The 20,487-nt window shown below is 47.2% G+C and overlaps 1 protein-coding gene across 5 annotated transcripts; it reads left to right on the top strand.

The window, feature by feature from the left end:
- The first annotated feature begins 133 nt into the window (after nt 1–133).
- Nucleotides 134–11,133, top strand: TFE3 (transcription factor binding to IGHM enhancer 3). 5 transcript variants are annotated; one of them, XM_040265940.1, is made up of 10 exons: nt 134–516; nt 2,759–2,872; nt 3,813–4,110; nt 4,767–5,012; nt 5,088–5,192; nt 6,675–6,792; nt 7,163–7,219; nt 7,390–7,465; nt 8,440–8,587; nt 9,302–11,133. In XM_040265940.1, exons 1-10 carry the CDS (start codon nt 401–403, stop codon nt 9,743–9,745), a joined length of 1,722 nt encoding a protein of 573 aa, XP_040121874.1. In that variant the 5' UTR covers nt 134–400; the 3' UTR covers nt 9,746–11,133. The 5 variants fall into 5 exon arrangements, with proteins under 5 accessions (XP_040121874.1, XP_040121873.1, XP_040121875.1 ...); XM_040265943.1 differs by having other exon boundaries at nt 159–516; nt 3,832–4,110; XM_040265939.1 differs by having other exon boundaries at nt 157–516; nt 4,767–5,192.
- The last annotated feature ends 9,354 nt before the right edge of the window (nt 11,134–20,487 follow it).

Raw genomic sequence — 20,487 nt, 5'->3', positions numbered from 1 at the left:
AGAACCTAGTTCTCTCGCAGTTTGGAGGCGTAGCTTAGGGCGGGTCCTTGAATCACCCCTCAATGATTGGTTGCCTCACTCGGAGTGCGTGGCCCGGCTTTCTGTCTATCCGTGGTTCGGTCACTTCCTGTGGAGTTTCCCCAACCCGAGGAGGAGGGGGAAGAGGGCGAGGGGGAGGAGGGCGGTCGTCCGGGGTTAGGTTGAGGGGGTTGTTGGTCCGTTCTGGGCGGGGGATGACTCACGGCCCATCCCATCTCCCCGACGCCGTCCGCCCGCGCAGAGCTCGCTCCATGGCTTAGCGGAGGAGGCGGTGGCGAGCGGGGGAGGGGACTCTTAATTTGTTAGGGGGACCGGGCCGAGGCCCGACCGGCCTTGCAGGGCTCACCCGGGGCCGGGCGTCATGTCTCATGCGGCCGAGCCAGCTCGGGACGGCGTAGAGGCCAGCGCGGAGGGCCCTCGAGCCGTGTTCCTGTTGTTGGAGGACCGCAGGCCGGCCGACTCAGCCCAGCTGCTCAGGTGCGGGGCCGCCTGGGACCGGTAGTGCTAACTGGGGTTCCTGGGGGCCTGGTCTTGGGACCGCGGGGGCCAAGGGCTGTGATTGGAGGCCCTTGGGCTAGACTTGGAGGACGTCTGGGCGCCCGACTTGGGGGGTACCTAAGGAATCTGGCGGTGGCTTGCTTGGACTGAAGCTTAAAGGAGTCATGGAAGTGCATTAAGGGAGGCCTGGTTCAGATTTGGGGGGCCTCGTCACTAGGTGTAACAGGGGCTGATTCTGTTGTGTCCAGAAACTAGTCTAGGGTTGCTGAGCTTTGAGTACTGAGACTCTGACTAGAGGCTGAATTTGGGGTCTTTGAGTCAGGTATGAGGGGACATTGAAGGGACTTATTCCCTCTGGGAAGGGCTCCTGGAAGAGAGAGGTACTGTCTTGGGAGCTTAATTACTCCCAGTGGCTGGTTGCTGGAGGCTGTGTTTGAGGATAACATGACTCTGTAGGGATTTGGGGGTATCTCGAATATACTGCGTGGAACCATCCTTGTGAGTGTGTGAGTGAACAAGAAAAGCAACATTAGTCAAGACTTGAACAGAGTAATCCCCTCACCTGCCCACCCATTCAGCTGGGTAGTGGAAAAGCCATCTTCCCAACACCCCTATAGGGGCTCAAATGGGAGACAGACAGGCAATGGAGATGGTGCCACCTCTTATCTCAGAGAAGGCCTCAGACCTTATTTTGGAATCCAGAGGAGGGTCTTGTTCCTGCTGCTGCCTGCCTTAGTCTCTCAGCCAGCCCTTTTCAACCCCTACACACACACAGACAGTTTTTTTTTTTTTTAAATCTCACCTTTTCAGACTGTCTCTCCGGCCCTGGAGACAATCTTGAATCTGACCCTAGAGCTGGAATGAGCACCAATTGCACCATCCTTGCCTAGGTGGATCTTCTCTGACATCTTAGCCTCACTTCCATCAGAGGGCCTGGAAGCCCCAGCCCTCTCTGTGTATACCCTGCCTGTCCCAGCCCCAGTGTCCACCTCTTTCAACTTCTGTGCAATGGATGTGTGAGCATGGGAGAGGGCTTTGCCTACTTTCTGCCTTGGGATTGTGCTGAGCTCAGCAGCTCCCTGAGCTTCCTCTTCCCGGCTTCCTGGGTGGTTTTAGGGCCCCAACTGTGGGTGAGGAAAGGGAGGAAGACAGATTCTTGGGGAGGGGCAAGAATTCTTGTCAAGTGAAGTCAATGACAATTTCAGGATTCTAAATCTTTGATTAAATTCAAGGATGCATATCCATCTGTCTATACGTTAATGTCCCTCACACACTAGGGTCTTGCACCCAGCATGGAGGGTTGAGTAGGAGCCTTTCCATATATCAATTAACCATCTTCTGATGTCTTTATAACAACTTAGAGCATCACAGTAGTGGCAGTAGTTGAAGGGGAGGTATGTTCGTGGCTTCTCATTTTGTGTGTCAGCGGGTTTTGGTATTGGAGGTGCGTTTGTGTTTTGATTTATTCAAAAAACTGGAGAGGGCTGGGCAGGCTCCTCTGACCAAGAAGAAAATGTTTATATAAAGCGGATCATCCGCCCAAATTCTCCCTCTTGTAAATCCAGATTGTTGGACTGAGGGGAGCCTCTGTTACTCCCATCTTGTTTTTGGATGCCTGTTCGCACCCCACAAACTCTGGCTGGGGCAGGGTTGGTGGGGAGGGAGCAGGGCTCATTTGCAAAGTGGTGGATCCTTAAGTAAAGTGAATCAGCTACCCCAGTTCTCTTTGTGATGCTTTCAGTTTGTGTTACAATAGACTGTTCTGCAGAGGGATGACCCTACTTGGACCAACGTGGGCTCACCTTCAGCAGCTAGGAAAACAGCGGGGGACTGTGGGGGCTGGGTGAACTCTGAATGCGGAATCAGGAATCCCTCAAAGTGAATTGTCACTCCTAAATTCTTCATTTCTATTTTCCTGAAACCCAGGTTGTACACGTGATTGTTAGATCGAGGAGCTGGGATCCAGGCTTATTATTTTGAATCTTAAGGAGCTATGGGTAACACGGAGCAAAAGAGAGTGGGGAGGGAAGAAGACCTGGGAATTCATGGTGGTGGTTTTAGCAAAGTGGCAGAACGCGAAGGCTACACTCGGTTCTCCTCCCTCCTGGTGTGTGCTTCTGTTCTCTCTCTCTGTGCGTGTGTGTGTGTCTCTGTCTGTCTGAGGGGAATGATGTCTGCATACAATCACTGACCATTACCCCTGCCTTTTCCCCACCCTCAGCCTGAACTCTTTGCTTCCGGAGTCCGGGATTGTTGCTGACATCGAGTTAGAAAACGTCCTTGATCCTGACAGCTTCTACGAGCTCAAAAGCCAACCCCTATCGCTACGCTCAAGGTATGTCTCCTGTGACTTCCCCTCCCGATTCCTCAGGCACCTCCATCCCCGCTTGATGGGCAGAGGTCTCGGTGCCAGCCCAGCCCATTCTCTCACCAGCCTAAACTTTTTCAGAGAGTAAAAGAACCAGAAAGAGCATGTAAAAAGCAGGAGGCCAAACTAGGATTCCAGTATCTCACAGGAAATCTCTGCTTCCTCCCGCCCCACCTGCTCATCCATTCATGATAAAAATTGCAGCGTGCCTTGAGTTCCCAGACCCGGGGCGTGGTGTGCTTAAGTCCAGCCCCCAAGTGGGTGGAGCCGTTCCCCAAATCCCTGGTCGTCCTCCCTCCTAACTCCACGAATTCACTCCCCTCGCCCTTTAAGAACCCCTGCTGGTGTCTTCTTTCCCCCCAAGCTTGTGAAGTCGAAATGTGCTGAGTCATGGGCCTGGGCTCTAAGAGAGGGGAGGGGACCTGGAAGAGGGGCAGGAAGAGAGGATTGTGAAATCTCCTTTTCAAGACTGACTAGCTCCTGGGACCAGAGGCCTAAGCAGGGAAGAAGGGCTTTCGGTTGCCCAGAAGCCTGATGGCCACCCCCAGGAGATCAGGGAGTATGTCCAGCCCGAAATAGAGCTTAGGAGCCTTCTGTGCCACAGTCTTAATTCTGTTTCTTTCAGCTCTCCTTTAAATTGCTCCCAGAGCTGAACAGTGATAGCTCAATATATGAACAGGCCCCAGTCCTGGCTTCACCCTAAGGACTGAGGGCTAAAGTTGCTCCAGCAGACTGTGAGCCCTGAGTGTGGCGACTGGGTCTGGTTCCTGTATCTTCCCCCTATGTTGTGGCCTCTGGAGGTGGAGAACAGGCCAGGTTCTTCTGTCTGCTCCATCCCCCTGTGACTCCTTAGGCTGGGGGCTGAGACTTTTAGCTTACCTGTGGTCCCGTATTTCCCATTCCACAGCCTCCCAATATCACTGCAGGCCACCCCAGCCACCCCAGCTACACTCTCTGCATCATCTTCTGCAGAGGGCTCCAGGACCCCTGCCATGTCGTCCTCTTCTTCATCGCGGGTCTTGCTGCGGCAGCAGCTAATGCGGGCCCAGGCCCAGGAACAGGAGAGGCGTGAGCGTCGGGAACAGGCCTCTTCCTTCCCTAGTCCTGCACCTGCCTCTCCCGCCATCTCTGTGGTTGGCGTCTCTGCTGGGGGCCACACACTGGGTCGTCCTCCCCCAGCTCAGGTGCCCAGGGAAGTGCTCAAGGTAAGGCCACATCCAGAGGCCCTGGGAGGGGCTCCTGGTGACTGAGGATTGGCCCTGGTGGCTTTGGGGTGAGGTCCTAGGGGCTCTAAAGGAGGGTCTTGGGTAGTGGTAAAAGGGGGCTGTGCTAGTATCCCACTGTGCTTTGGGTTTCCAGGGTGTTCTGTGGAGTTGTGAGGGGTTCTTGGGGGCCATAGGATATCTTGGTGGCCCGTGGAGGTGCACGAGTGCCCTGGAGTCTGTGAAGTGACTCAGTAGGAAGCACTTTGTCTGGTGATGCATTAGGAGTTCTTTGGCATTATAGTGTCTTGGGAAGCCGTGTGTGTGTGGTTCCCAGGTTTGTTAAGCGGGGTCAGAGACTTTGCAGACGTAGGGAGTCTTGGGGACTGTGACAAGCTGCTCCAGAAGCTGAAGGAGTCTGCCAGCCTTGGGTAGATCTTGGGGGGCTGTGCAGTATCTCTGAGAGAGGGAGTTTGGGTCCTAGGGGAGAGTTACCAGTGTTTGGAGGTTGGGGGAGGGTTCTCAGATTCTGGGCCTGGCTTGCCATCCTGAGCCTACAAACAGATGACTTCTGGGAGGCAAACTGGGGCTCAGAGTTGCTCTTTCTGAGCCCTGTTCTGCCTTGTTCCCTCCTACCCTAACTCCCTTTCATTCCACAGGTGCAGACCCATCTGGAGAACCCAACACGCTATCATCTACAGCAGGCGCGCCGACAGCAGGTGAAACAGTACCTGTCCACCACACTTGGGCCCAAGCTGGCTTCCCAGGCCCTCACCCCACCACCAGGGGGTGCTAGTGCCCAGCCGCTCCCCACCCCTGAGGCTGCCCACGCTCCTGGCCCCACCAGCAGTGCTCCCAACAGCCCCATGGCGCTGCTCACCATCGGGTCTAGCTCAGAGAAGGAGGTGAGTGGCTGCAGACGACCCTCACATGCTCCCCCTACCCCAGCTTCTTCTAATGCTCTTCTGTATTTCTCCCAGATTGACGATGTCATCGATGAGATCATTAGCCTGGAGTCCAGTTACAATGATGAGATGCTCAGCTATCTACCTGGAGGCAACACGGGGCTGCAGCTCCCCAGCACGGTAAGGCCCTAAGAGGGGAGGTTGGTCTAACAATTTGTCTGTCTCTCTGTCGCTGAGGGATAGCTTATGTACACCCAAGCTGGCTATATATAAGAGATTCTCATGTTGAATTGTACTGAGATAGAGTGTGGGGGCTGAATGATAAGAACGGGGCACATCAGTGTCCTGGGGCCACGTTGCACTGCATGAACAGGTTGACTTTGTAGATTTTGATACATACACAGTGGGAACTTTATGGACATATTAGGGCATAACAAAGCACTCAAGCTTCACTGTGAGAAAAAAGAGGAGGAGGACTCTTGTAGCATTTTGAATGTATTAAGACATTCAGATCATGAGGACATAAACAGACCATGAAGTGATTGGAACATGATATGCCAAAGGTAGCCAGATTTGATGTACTTGGACCTTGAAGTAATTAGAACGTACCACATCTCTTACAGTGAACTGTGCCAAGAGGCTGGGTCCTTGTAAAGATTGGATAAAGCTTTCTAGAGTAAGAGATGTACCAGTGAACTATAACATTCTAGTTTTGAACATTCCAAGAGTCCCATAACTCGCTTTGGGACATAGCAAGTGGCTATAGCTTTACTTCTTTCCAGCTCATCAAGAAGATAGAAGTGTGTGTAAAAATGGTATAAATTTATCAGAATTTTTCATTGATTTGGACAACAGCTAAAGATTGGGATTTATATTAGACAGATCCAGTGGACTAGTGGGGGGGTTTTCAAGAAATGAAAACTCATCAAGAGGTGGGACTGATCACTTATGGATTAGTTTCTTGCCCTAGGGTGTATTCAGGAGAGTTGGAAGGAGAAAACAAACTAGGTGATGTAAAAACAGTGCTTGTTGAGTGGTTGGAAAAGAAATCCTGAGATTAGAATGTGCAAGATGTTAGAGTCAGGACCTTGGTGAATAGCAGCTGGAGATTGTATGTAATGTGATGCACTGCAGTCACAGCAAAAGACTGGAGATTGGGCTGGGGAACTTTCCAGAAGGCCAGATTTGGGGTGAAATATTGCCATGACAATTTCCCAAGGTCTGAGAAGACTGGGTTGGAGTGTTCCAAGAATGCTGAATTGGAATGTCATGCTAGGAGGGGCTGAAATGTTGCATTGGAGCTGATAAAGGCCTGAGAAGGGTGGTTTTCTGGCACTTCTCTTCAGAGCCAGCCCTGGGGTTTGGGAGAGAGGCTTCAGAAGTCTCCAGGGGATTGGAGGGGCTATGGGGTCACAATGAACAGGCCAGGCAGGGACCAGTCCCCCAGCAAAGCAGGGTAGGTCCCCTTGACCCTGTCCTCCCTGTGAGTCACTGTGTGAAATTCCCTTGACAGAGAAGGAAGGGTTCCCACATGGAGCCAGGCAATCCTTGCATGGGGGGGCCCATCTTTGGGGTGTGTGGAGGGTCAAGAACTAGGTTTGGAGAAGAGGCCGAGCCTGGGGTCTGTTCCAACCATGGTTTTTCTGCTCACTCTGCCCACAGCTGCCTGTGTCGGGGAATCTGCTTGATGTGTACAGTAATCAGGGGGTAGCCACACCAGCCATCACTGTCAGCAACTCCTGTCCAGCTGAGCTGCCCAATATCAAACGGGAGATCTCTGGTAAGGAACAGGGTCTTGGCCCTGTGCCATCATCCTTTACCCCAGGGCAAGCCCCATTTCTACCAGGTCTGGAGGTCGGGCCTGGTTCTAAGGGAAGAGGGTTTAAACAGACAATAATGGGGGCTGTTTGCCACCTTTGGCCATATGGCCTGTGGTCCTGCTTTCAGTCCACTTCCTCTTCTCTTGGGTTTAACAAATAGCCTGTCACCATGGCTTCTTTAAAAATTGTAAAAAGGGTAGCACTTTGTAAGTAGTCACTTCCCCTGCCTGTGCCCACCAAAGCCTACCCCGGTGGCTACATGTGCTGCCCTCCGTCATCTGTCACCTTTCCCAGGCCCAGAATCCCTGACCACTACCCCATCTCTTCCAGAGACGGAGGCCAAGGCCCTTTTGAAGGAACGGCAGAAGAAAGACAATCACAACCTGAGTGAGTGGGAGCATGTACCCCTGGCTGCGTGCCATGCAGCCCTGCTTCACTCTGCCCAGCCTTCCTTGAGCGGGTGGGGCTCTCCCTGCAGCAGCCTCTCAACTCCCCAGTTTTTCTCCTTCCCTCCTCGGCCTATTGATGACTCCTCTTTCTTTCTCTCACCTTCCAAGTTGAACGTCGCAGGCGATTCAACATTAACGACAGGATCAAGGAGTTGGGCACCCTCATCCCCAAGTCCAGTGACCCGTGAGTCTGGGCCGGGAGCCCCAGGGCCAGTGGAAGGTGGGACAGGGGCCCCACTCCCTGAAAGTCATTCCTTGGTGGGCCCACCCTAAATGGGAACCACCCAGGCATTGCTGCTCATGTGCCTCTTTCTCACCAGCTTCCCTCACTCTGAGCAGGGTGGTAGCCCCTCACCATGTCCCAATCTAAATTTAGGTGCATGACATTATGGTCTCTGTACCTCATCCAACCCCCGCATGAGTTTTGTGCTTATTTAGTACTTCTTTTATTTACTCAAGAAATGTATTCAGTTGCTTCTGCCTTGTGCCAGGTACCGTGCTAGGCCCCGAGGATACCAGAGGGCACAAAACACACAAAAGTCCCCGACCTCATGGAACTGATGTTTTAGTGGGGGCAGACAGACAGCAAACAAGATAAATAAGTAAAATCTGGTGGTTATGATGAGTGTAGTGGAGAGGAATGAAGAATGGAAGGAAGAAGGGGGGATGTTGGGGAGGTCACAGTTTGGGGTGAGGAGGATAGGGACAGGGTATGCCTCAGCTGATGAGGAAACATTTGAATAAAGAGCCTGAGTAACTGAGGCTGGAGCCATCTGGGTGTCTAGGGAAAAAGAGCTCAAGGTGGAGGGCAGAACTGAGCTGGGGGCCCTGATGTGGGAATGATTTTCCATGTTGTAGGAGCATTGAGAAGTCAATGTGGCTGCAGTGAGATAAATCAGAGGGGGGTTGATAAGAGGAGCGGTAAGGGATCAGGTCAGGGAGTCTCCTGGGTTTGGAGTGTGATGGGGCATCATTGGAGGGTTCCAGGCAGGTGGTTTTCATCTGAGCACTCCATACCCTTAATGGGCCTACACTTCAAGTTCCAGGCATGTGGCTGGGTGCTCCATCTACCTGGTGCAGTACCCCCTTCAGCTCCCAAGAGACTCCATTCCCTTCTTTCCCAGCATTCCCTTCTTTCCTCCCCCTTGGGCTCCACAGGGAGATGCGCTGGAACAAGGGCACCATCCTAAAAGCCTCCGTGGATTACATCCGCAAGTTGCAGAAGGAGCAACAGCGCTCCAAAGACCTGGAGAGCCGGCAGCGATCCCTGGAGCAAGCCAACCGCAGCCTGCAGCTCCGAATCCAGGTCTGGAAGGAAGAGGCAGTAGCAGAGGTGGGGATGAGGGGCTTCCTGAGGCAGAAGCAGAGGGAGAACAAGCCAGGATTTCCCCTTTGGGCATATTTGGGGGATCCCCGGGCTTCCTGACTCACATGTTGATGATGATGACGATCATAAGCAGTGATCATAACATTGTGCTAGTGCTGAGTTGCTTCAGTCATGTCCGACTCTGTGACTCCATGGACTGTAGCCCTCCAGGCTCCTCCATGGGATTCTCCAGGCAAGAATACTGGAGTGGGTTGCCATGCCCTCCTCCAGGGATCTTCCCCACCCAGGGATCGAACCTGTCTCTTATGTCTCCTGCATTAGCAGGTGGGTTCTTTACCATTAGCACCATCTGGGGAGATCAGTCATAACATTAACAAGAATAATAATGAATATTGGCTAACAGACATGGTATTTATCTTGTGCCATGAACTGTGACAAGAGCCTTCTCTCCATTTACTAAGTTAATACAACAATCCTGTGAGACAGGGACCATTATTATACCAATTTTATGGATTGGGACTCTGAGGCTCAGAGACAGATGGTAAGCAACTTGCCTGAAGTTATGCAACTAGTGAGTGGCAGAGGCTGAATTTGAACCTAGGCAGCCTACTCTTTTAACTCTTAAATCCTCTGCCTCTGAAGGACCTCTGAACCTCATCTTGTCCCCCCATCCCCCCCACCTGTGTTTTGCAGGAGCTGGAGCTGCAGGCCCAGATCCATGGTCTGCCGGTGCCTCCCACCCCAGGGCTGCTCTCGCTGGCTGCAACTTCAGCCTCTGACAGTCTCAAGCCAGAGCAGCTGGATGTTGAAGAGGAAGGCAGGCCAGGCACAGCAATTTTTCATGCAGCAGGGGGCCTTGCCCAAAGTGCTCCCCATCAGCAGCCCCCACCACCACCCTCGGATGCACTTCTGGACCTGCACTTTCCCAGCGACCACCTGGGGGATCTGGGTGACCCCTTCCACCTGGGGCTGGAGGACATTCTGATGGAGGAGGAGGAGGGGGTGGTGGGGGGACTGTCAGGGGGTACCCTGTCCCCACTGCGGGCTGCCTCTGATCCCCTGCTTTCTTCAGTATCCCCTGCAGTCTCCAAGGCCAGCAGTCGCCGCAGCAGCTTCAGCATGGAAGAGGAGTCCTGATCACGCCTCACCCCTCCCCTGGGACTTCCCCACCCAGGAAGGGAGGACCTGTTAGGATGAGGCCCCACCTTTTCCCCCACCTTTCCATGAGACTGCCCTGTCCAGGTGTACCCCGGGGAAAAGGAGATTTGATGAGGCCCCACCTCTTCCCCACAGGACAGGCCAGTGCAGCTGTTCAGGCATGGAGAAGGTAGGGACATCAGGGCCTGTCTCCTGCAGATCACAGCCTGACCTTATCCCGTGGGACCCGCCCTTGCCCAGGTGAGGGAAAGACATGGGATGAGGTTGGCCCCTGGCCCCTAGGGACTGTCCTAGCTGGTTTCCTGGGATAAAGAGGTGTCCGGATACTGCTCCATCCCCTCTCTTGGAACCACCAGTCTAGTCCATCCTGGGAAGGAAGAGGAGTCAAAATGATGGTGGTCCCAGCTTAAGTGTTTAAGCCCTGTCCCTTCCCCTGTGAATCCTGCCCTGCCCAGGCAAGGAACAGAAGTGAGGATGAGAGCCAGCCCCTTCACCTGGGAATTCAGTCCTGGCCTTGTAACAATGGAGGACTCAGGCCCTGCCCCTTCCCTATAGGAACAACTTAGCACAGGTATTTCAGGTGTGGAGGAGTCAGTCAGATCAGGCAGCTTTGTGGACATCACAGTCATTGTCTCAGCAATATCCCATCCAGCATTCCATACTGCAGGGAGGAGTGGTACTTAAGCTCCCCCCAACCCCCGCACCCCCCCACCCCATCTTAACCTGGGACCAACTTGACCTAACTAAGAGGGCTTTAAGCTGGCCTTGCCCTTGAAGAAGGGGGCAGATCTTGAAATCTTGTGGGTTGACATTCCAGACCTAGATCAGCAGTGAGTGAGAGTTAGACCCTGCACCCTTAGGTAGAGTGTTGTTTCGTTCCTTTCAGGGGTAGACTGGAGAGGTGATTGAGATTAGGGAGTACTTGGTCCAGTTTTACACAACCAGCACCACAGTATTCTTTTTCAACATGGAGGGGAACGGGATGAAGGAAGGGATCTTTCCAGGGAGTTCCCCAGCCCAGGAACAAGTGGAAGCCTATCTCACCAAGACAGAGGCATAGGGGGAGGATTGTGAAAGCATACATATCCACTCTTCTGTTTATCTGATTTTTTGACTCCCACCCCCTACTCAGAAGCTAAGTCACCCCCAACCTCTGGCCTCCACCCAGTTCTCCATTTGAAGAAATCCTCCCCATTTCAGAGTTATCGAGAGACACTCCCTGCTCATCCCCATCCCTCCTACACGTATACCCAAGGTTGTCAGCTTTGAATTGTTGGGGCCATGCCCTGAGGAAGGTGTTCTGAGGATTTATAAGTTTGTGATTAATAAATGCTAGGCGTGTTTGATGCGCTTTTAACTTTGGCAAAGAGTCTCCTGTCCTTGTTTTTGTCTGTGGAGTGAGCATGGCTCATGAAGGCCAGGAGGGAGAAAGGTTCTTGGAAGAAATAGATTTGAGAAGATGAATAAAACAATTTAGGTAGAGGGGCTGGAGGAAAACAATGTACAAACAAAATCAGTCCTCAACTATCTGCCTGGCAGCCAGTTGCAAGTGTTGTACCCAATTTATTATTCTACGGAATTTTTATCAAGATAGTACTGGTTCCTATTCCTATTTCATGTCTTCAGAAACAGATTAAGAACTATCTGAAGATACACAACTGGTAAATGGATGAAGAGCTTAATGGTAAAGTTAGGTTAAGTTAGGGCTCTGGTCTGAAAAATGTCACTGAGGACAGATGAGCCAAAAGAGATTTTCTTGCAAGTTCACTTTTGAAACAACAAAAGAGTATATGATGATATCTACTGGAAAACAGAGGTATTCCAGATGGTGAAAATGGCAAAGACAAAAACTGTAAAGGTAGAGGAATAAGCAGACAACTTGGTTTTGGAACAGATGTTGACGGGGGTGGGGGTGGGGATTTAAATGGAAGTGAAAAGACACAAGTATCTTAGGTTGGGGAAAACTACTCTTGGAATTTCTCAACTGACTCCCAGGACAGGTATCAGGCTGCCTCCTGTGTCACCCCCATCAAACTTTGACCCCTGAGCACTGGGACCCAGCCTGGTCCTGTGTTTCCCCAGTCAGACTGACTACCACACTGCCTTGCACCTTTCTAGCTTAATGTACTGTGAGTCCTAGAGCCTGGTTGCTGAGCCTCTACCACCAGAATGGTAGTTCTCTGATAGCTTTTTTTTTTTCTCTTCAAATTTGCTATATTCTATTTATTTTACAAAGATAACATATAACACCCAGAAATGGTTTAAGTTTGTATTCTGGAATAATTCAGATTTACAGAAGTGTGGCAAAGAGTAGAGTTCTCATAGCTACAATCCAGCTCCCCCTAATGTTAACAGCTTTAATAACCATGGCACATTTATTAAGGCTAGGAAAATCACATTGGCACAGTACTAGGAAGTCCAGACTATTTGGAGTTCACTGGTCTTTTCACAAATATCTTTTTCCTGTTCTAGGATTCAAGTAAGGGTACTCTATTTGCTATCTCTCTCTGTAACAAATGACCACAATCTTGGTGGCTAAAAAATGATGCACTCTATCTCCCAGTTTTTGCAGGTCAGGAATCCAGGCTGGCTTAGCTGGGTCCTCTGCTCCAGTGGCTGTCACGAGAGTGCAGTCAGGGGAGGTGTGGGTGGGACTGAGGGCTCATCTGAAAGGGGGACTGGAAAAGAATCTGCTCCGTGCTAATATGGTTTGGGGCAGACCTCAGTTTTCTGCAGCCTGTTAAACTGAGGGCCTCAGTCCCTTGTTGGCTGTCAGCTGGAGGTGCCCTCAGTCCTTACTATGTGTGCCTTTCCTCCCGTGAGGCAGCTCACAACATATGTAGTTTACTTCATCGAAGTCAACGTCAGAAGAGTCCGCTAGCAAAACGGAATTTACAATCTCTTGTAATCCAATACAGAAGTGACATCCCCTCACCGTTAGGGCATTCTGTTGGTTAGAAGCAAATTACTCAAGGAAGAGGATTACACAAGATCATGAATATCAGTAGGACCACTGAGGGGCTGTCTTAGAAGCTCCGTAGCACACTGGGTTGAGCTGTCATATTCTCATTGTCTCCTCTGACAGTTTCTCAGTCTGCCCATTGAGAAGGCATTGTACTATGCCAGAAGTAACAAGCACATTTAGTACCCAGATCTTGGTTTCTAAGTGCCACGCTCCAATAAAAGGAACATGGGCTCCCTGGAGAAATGACTGATTTTAAGGCTGATGAAGAGAAATTTAACAAGACTGGATCATTGTACAGTGCCAGAAAGTAAGGAAGAACCTAAAAAAAAAATGAGACTGTGTCATAAAGATGCGGGAGCCAATCTGAAAGAACTCCCAACAGCCAAAGGCAGAACAATCTGAGCAGCAAAAAAATAACAATAGTGCTGTATTATAGTCCAAAAACTAAATATCCATGATTCCATACTTATATAAATCGGTGATATGATTGTATAAGTAAATAAATGCTGGAGATGGGACAACTCTTCCTTGCATAAGATTTCCAAATAAGAAATATAGAAGGAATGAGAGAAATGGAAAATTACCACTAGAATACCACAATAATAATTACTCTGGACTGGATCCACAGCTAAATGCTAAAATTAGTGGGCAAAACTTGAAGGTGGGCACACAGTGAGCCTAGACTGTACATTCTTTCTTCCTGGGTCAGGTTCAGGACCCCGCTTGGAGGGAAGTGGAGCCTAGGAAAAGAATAGCAATATAGCTGAGCTGGGTGGGAGAGATCAGATTTCAGACTTTAGGACTAGCAGGCATGGTACTGGAGAAAAAAGAGCTTTGTAGAGTCAGGCTTTCAGAAATCATCATAGGCATTGCTTTAGGTCTTTGACCAAATGCTAGGCTGTGCAGGTTTAGAGTAAGGCACTGCGAGATCAAGCAGAGATTAGTCCTGGGCTTATGTGAACTGAATGGATGCTTGCACATTCCTGGGAGACAGAGATTTTGACCAGCCTGAGTGGAGAATCTTTACCCAATACCCCAGTGAGAAACAGACACCCCAGAAAGACCATGCCTTAAGATCATGCCGCTTCAGCTCTAGAGTAAGGGTTACTATAAATCTTCTCCAAAATATGCTAAAACCATGCTTCAAAAGGATCAAGTTGAATTGTGACATTTAGAATGTATGTAGATATAGCATATATAACAATAACACAAAAGACAGGATTTGGGAAATGAAACCATAGCTTTGCAAGATTTTTCCATCTCATACGAGATGGTGCAATATTAACTTTGAGTTGACTGTAATAAATTAAGGATGCATTTTGTAATCACCAGGGCAATGTCTAAAAAAGATAATGAAAACAGGTACAACTCAAAAGCCAATAGAGGGCTTCCCTGGTGATCCAGTGGTTATGAATCCACCTGCCAATGCAGGGGACACAGGTTCAATCCCTGGTCTGGGAAGATCCCACATGCCGCAGGGCAACTAAGCCTACCTGCTGCAACTGCTGAAGCCTGTGTGCCTGGAGCCCATGCTCCACAACAGGAGAAGCCACCACAGTGAGAAGCCCGTGCACCACAACTGGAGAAAGCCTGTGCCCAACAATAAAGGCTCAGTGCAGACAAAAATAAATAAATATTTTAAAATAAAAAAGCCAATAGAAGAATAACAAATATGGAAATATATTTGGTTAACTCAAAAGAAGGTGGGAAAGGAGGACAGAGAAGAGGATCAAAAACCAGAAGGAACAAACAGAAAACATATTACAACCTGATAGAGCTTATTCTGACCATATCAATAATTCCATAATACATAAATGGACTAAAAGCTCCCATTAAAGAGAAGGATTTTAAGACCAGAAAAATAAAAAGCAGGACCTAACCATAGTTAGGATTAGGATTAGGCAAGTGATGCACTTGCCTTGGGCACAAAATCTAAGTTCAGTTCAGTTCAGTCACTCAGTCGTGTCTGACTCTGCGACCCCATGGACTGCAGCACCCCAGGCCTCCCTGTTCATCACCAACTCCCGGAGTTTACCCAAACTCATGTCCTTTGAGTCTGGGATGCATCCAGCCATCTCATCCTCTGTCATCCCCTTCTCCTCCTTCCTTCAATCTTTCCCAGCATCAGGGTCTTTTCCATTGAGTCAGCTCTTCACATCAAGTGGCCAAAGAATTGGAGTTTCAGCTTCAGTATCAGTCCTTCCAATGAACACTGAGGATTGATCTCCTTTAGGACTGACTGGTTGGATCTCCTTGCAGTCCAAGGGACTCTCAAGCATCTTCTCCAACACCACAGTTTAAAAGCATCAATTCTTTAGTGCTCAGCTTTCTTTATAGTCCAACTCTCACATCCATACATGACTACTGGAAAAACCATAGCCTTGACTAGACGGACCTTTGTTGACAAAGTAATGTCTTTTCTTTTTAATATGCTGTCTAGGTTGGTCATAACTTTCCTTCCAAGGAGTAAGCGTCTTTTAATTTCATGGCTGCAGTCATCATCTGCAGTGATTTTGGAGCCCCCCAAATAAAGCCTGCCACTGTTTCTACTGTTTCCCCATCTATTTGCCATGAAGTGATGGGACCGGATGCCATGATCTTAGTTTTCTGAATGTTGAGGTTTAAGCCAACTTTTTCACTCTCCTCTTTCACTTTAATCAAGAGGCTCTTTAGTTCTTCTTCACTTTCTGTCATAAGGGTGGTGTCATCTGCATATCTGAAGTTATTGCTATTCCAAGGTGGACCATAAAAAGCCAAAAAGTGGACAGTGGCCCAATTCCTGGACATCATCACCCCTTCTCCAAAACAGCTGGTGTAATCCTCCCACTTAATAGCATATGAAATATTCAGCCCACAAAAACTATCCCAGGTTTCAGGTCCACTCTCACTTTGCAAGATGACCCTAGGCCCTGGGGCTACTCCTGCCTTCTGAGAAGGACCAGATTCTCTGTGTGGGGTGTGTATCTCTTTAAATAAACCTGCTTTCACTTTACTATGGCTTGCTCTTTAATTCTTTCCTGTGCAAATCCAAGGACCCTCACTTGGAGACCTGTCCCAGGGAATCACCTGAGACATGGGACATGACCATCCTCTCTCACCCCATTCTCCTGACACATCAGCTAGATGAAAGAAACCAATTAGAGACACATAAATGGACAGAAGAAATAAAATATCTCTGTTTTCAGATTATATGATTTTGTACCTGACAAAGCTTAGAAAGTGAGAAAGTAAAAGCTGCTCAGTCATCTCCGACTCTTTGTGACCCCATGCACTATACAGTGCATGGAATTCTCCAGGCCAGAATACTGGAGTTGGTAGCCTTTCCCTTCTCCAGGAGATCTTCCCACCCAGCGATCAAACACAGGTCTCCCGCATTGCAGGCAGATTTTTTACCAGCTGATCCACAAGGGAAGCCCGAGAACACTGGAGTGGGTAGCCTATCCCTCCTCCAGTGGATCTTCCCGACTCAGGAATTGAATCGGAGTCTCCTGCATTGCAGGCAGATTCTTTACCAACTGAGCTATCAGCGAAGCAAACCTTAGAGAATCAATGATAAAACTAATGATAAAATTATTCAGCAAAGTGGGATGATACAAAATCAACAGACAAATCAATGGCCTTCATATATACAAATAATCAGTTAGAGAAAACCCCATTTATAACAGCACTAAAGAAGGTAATATAACTTACGAAGGAAACTAATAAGAAATGTGAAAAAAAATATATGTGAAGAAAACTTTAAAATTTGTCAAAACCCAAAGATCTTTATAGCACACACCAAAAAAAAAAAATCATCTTAATGTATGAAGAAAAATTTTAAATCAAGCTGGAGGTCAGGGAATCCCAGTATGGAATAGAGGCTGTGACAACCTAATCCAACTGTATTGTAAATGTATGACATAATGTCCCTGAAGAGTACGGGGAGAAGATATGCTGACCTAAGTAACCCTGGAAAATGGTATTTTGACTGGAAACTCCAGAGCTAAAAGACAAAGGGCCACAGAAAAGCACTTAACTTTGGTAAAGTTGTCTCTCATAGGAATACAGGTTAACAATTCTGATATTGCAATCCATATACACTAGGATCAAACAATTAAGTAAATCAGTGGTGGATGGTTGGAGCTGGGTTTCTCACTGTTGGAATGGCAGGCTACAGATGAGCAAGAAGGGAAGGTTAAGATGAACTATATGGTACTGGAACATCAGTATGAATTCATGCTTATCTTAAAATATATAGATATGAATAGATGCAGAAATACTTATAGATATGTGTGAATACATGGGTTAGCATGCATACATTGATTTTCTAGCTCACAGAATCATAAATGGGCTTCCCTAGTGGCTCAGCTGGTAAAGAATCTGCCTGCAATGAGGGAGACCTGGTTTTGACCCCTGGGTTGGGAAGATCCCTTGGAGAAGGGAATGGCTACCTACACAAATATTCTAGCCTGGAGAATTCCATGGACTGTATAGAATCATAAACATGGTTAAAGGACAACTGACAGACTGGGACAATATATATGCAACATATATTGCAGTAAAGTGTTGCTGCTGCTGCTGCCAAGTCGCTTCAGTTGTGTCTGACTCTGTGTGACCCCATAGATGGCAGCCCACCAGGCTCCCCGTCCCTGGGATTCTCCAGGCAAGAACACTGGAGTGGGTTGCCATTTCCTTCTCCAATGCATGAAAGTGAAAAGTGAAAGTGAAGATGCTCAGTCAACTCCCAATATACAAAGAATTCTTGAACATTAAGAGGAAAAAAGTCCAAAAAGCCACTAGAAGAGTGGGAAAAAGATGTGGACAGTTCACAGATTAAAATGGTCTTATTTATATGAAAAGCATAATTTCATTCATAATTAGAGCGACACAAATTAAAACTGTACTAAGAGGATGAATAAACAAATTGTGGTATATCCATAGTATGGAATTCTACTTATCAATAAAATGGAAAAAATATTGATACATACAACAACTTGGATGAATCTCAAAAGCATTACACTGAGTGAAAGATGCCAGATGCAAATGAGTATATATTGTCTGATTCTATTTGTATGAAACCTTACAAAAGACAAATATAATCTCCCACGACAGAAAGCCAATCAGTGGTTGCCTGAGATGGAGTGGAGGGTTGGGATGGGTAACTAAGGAACTTTTTGAGGGTAATGGAAATTTTCTATATATTGATTGTGGTGGTGGTTACAAGCTATGTGTTTGTCAGAACTCATTGAATTATACAAATAGGTAGATAGGTAAATAGAGAATATATCTCAATAAAGTTAATACATTAAAAAAAGTAAAAAAAAAAGAGACCTGGCTAATATAATTTTCCCACAGCAAGCAGATCATTTAGTCTGATGAAAATGACAGAAAAAAATGCAGGGGCGTGGGTTTGATCCCACATGTGCTCCAAGAAATAAAGGATACAGTGAGATGTCATTTCTTTGTTCTGAGATTGGAGAAAATTATAAAATAGAACAACACAGAATATTGGCTAGGCTGTGAGGAAACAGGTACTCAAATACGTTGATAGTGATTATGAACTTGGAACAGCCCATTTGGGGGGGAATTTGGGAGTATTGACTAAAACCAGATATTCATGAAAAAAAATTTTTTTTTAATTTATGTGACTGCACCAGGTCTTAGTTGCAGCACATGGGATCTAGTTCCCTGACCAGGGATTGAACCCCCTCCCCCTGCATTGGGAGCACGGAGTCTTAGCCACTGGACCACCAGGGAAATCCCCAGATATTCATTTTTTGATGCAGCAATCCCAGTTCTATGAATTTACCCTGAAGATATACTTCAGATAATAATTTTAAAAAATATTTGTACAAGGTTATTCTTTTTGGCATTGTTTATAGTTGCAAAATATTAGAAACCGCCTGTATGGGCAAACATAGGAGGGTAGTTCAATTATGATACATTGAAAAAATGGGGTACTATGTACCTGAGACAGAGAGAAAGAAGATATTATCAAGTGAAAAATGCAAAGTGCAAAAGAGTAGTTACAGGATGTTACCCTTCATGTAGGATAAATGAGATAATATACATGTATGTGTTACAGGAGAAAAGTTTTCCTTCTATTCTGTAGGTTCTGTGCTGGTTTAATAATTAAACTGACATAAGACAGATAAATAGGAGAAAAACTAATTTTGTATGTGCAGGATACCCATAAAAATATGAGACCCCCCCCAAAAAAAAGAGACCCAAAGGTAGCTGGGCAATTGAGGCTTACATGCCAAACTGAGCTAAGGAATGGTATAAGGGCTTCAGAGAGGTTTCAAAGGGGAGGAGGGCAATTCACAGGATGATAAGAGCAGATGTTTCTTAGTCAAATGTTTGCTTGGCTATGCCAGGTCTTTTAGACAAAACGTTATCGCTAGTATAGTTCTCTTTCTGGGCCAGACCACTTATCTTAATTCTTCTAAGCAGTTAAAGGAGAGGTAGAAATTTTTCTTCAGTGTGCTGATCTTGATTCTTTACAGCTTAAAATAAGTCACACACCAAAGTACCACATTTTGTAGACATTTCTCTAAAGAAGACACAGATGGCCAACAGGTATGTGAAAAGATGCTCAGTATCGCTAATTATTAGAGCAATGCAAATCAAAGTGGCATATTTGGAGGTGGCATTTCTGCTCCTCTTCACACGTGCTCATTTGTGTGAAAAGAAAGAGAAAGGATAAACTAGAAATTAAATAGGTTGGTTACCTCAACAAGGAGGTGGAGGAGAGGGCAAAATGGAATTCAAACAAAAACAAAGGAACCTAACCATATTTCAAATGAATCATGCAGCCTCATGGGGGAGGGGCATCGGGGAGAGGGAGAACTAACCCAGGCAAATTAAAAAAAAAATCTTTTTGGCCACTGGCATGTGGGATCTTAGTTCCCTGACCAGGGATCAAACCTCACCCCCTGCAGTGGCATCTCAGAATTTAAACCACTAGACCACCAGGGAAGTCCAAGCCAAGCAAATTTTGGACACAGTATTTTGACTACCACCAGATTAAAAACAAAAGGAACTGCATTGTACTGAAGCTATGGTAGTCTTGTTAAACACAATATTTTGACTAGAAACCAACAGGAATCTAAAGACAAAAGAAGCTGTAAAAAAGTATTGACCTCTAGTTGATAGATTTGTTTTTCATAGTTTATGGGTAAGCAATCCTGGAGTTAATGTGCCTTATGATTACACAAATAAGTACATTTATTGTGGACAGTGGGAGATAGGTTTCTTTCTGTTGGAGAAGAATATGAAAAGTGAGGAAACTAAAATGAATCTTGTGTGTTGTGTTGAAATGGAAGTTATTAGTAGTGTACTTATGTTTTTAAAGTACATATACCTAAAAAATAAAAGGTACTTACCCCCATGGTCCAGTGGTTAAGACTCCTTGCTTCCACTGCAGAGGGTGCAGGTTCTATTCCTGGTCAGGGAACTAAGATCCAACATGCCACACAGCATGACCAAAAAAATAAAAATAAAAAATACATATACCTATAGCAAAATATGTAACTAGATATAATAGATATGTGTGTATACATGAATTAGTCCATATACATGTATTTTTTGGCTCTGTACAGTTAGACGGCATAGAAAAAATTACACTCTAGTAGCAATGAACACTTTCTCAACTGGGGCTAGAAAGGAATAATGTTGAGTCTGGAGCATCTTGTAATGCTAGAAAGCAAGGAAATGCTTTAAAAAAATGATGGGGCCATGTCAAAGGGACACAAAAGTCAACCTGAAGGAGCTTCCA

Source organism: Oryx dammah, unplaced genomic scaffold (assembly GCF_014754425.2).
Source record: "Oryx dammah isolate SB20612 unplaced genomic scaffold, SCBI_Odam_1.1 HiC_scaffold_23, whole genome shotgun sequence".
NCBI lineage: Eukaryota > Metazoa > Chordata > Mammalia > Artiodactyla > Bovidae > Oryx > Oryx dammah.
The sequence above is the reverse complement of the archived record's forward strand: the minus strand, read 5'-3'. Positions and strand labels throughout refer to the sequence as shown.

Excerpts from the sequence above, each read along its gene's own strand:
- TFE3 (XM_040265939.1), top strand. The coding sequence starts at position 401 with ATGTCTCATGCGGCCGAGCCAGCTCGGGACGGCGTAGAGGCCAGCGCG. Across the intron at positions 2,873-3,812 it reads CCCCTATCGCTACGCTCAAG|CCTCCCAATATCACTGCAGG; the intron begins GTATGTCTCCTG and ends CCCATTCCACAG. Across the intron at positions 8,588-9,301 it reads GCCTGCAGCTCCGAATCCAG|GAGCTGGAGCTGCAGGCCCA; the intron begins GTCTGGAAGGAA and ends TGTGTTTTGCAG.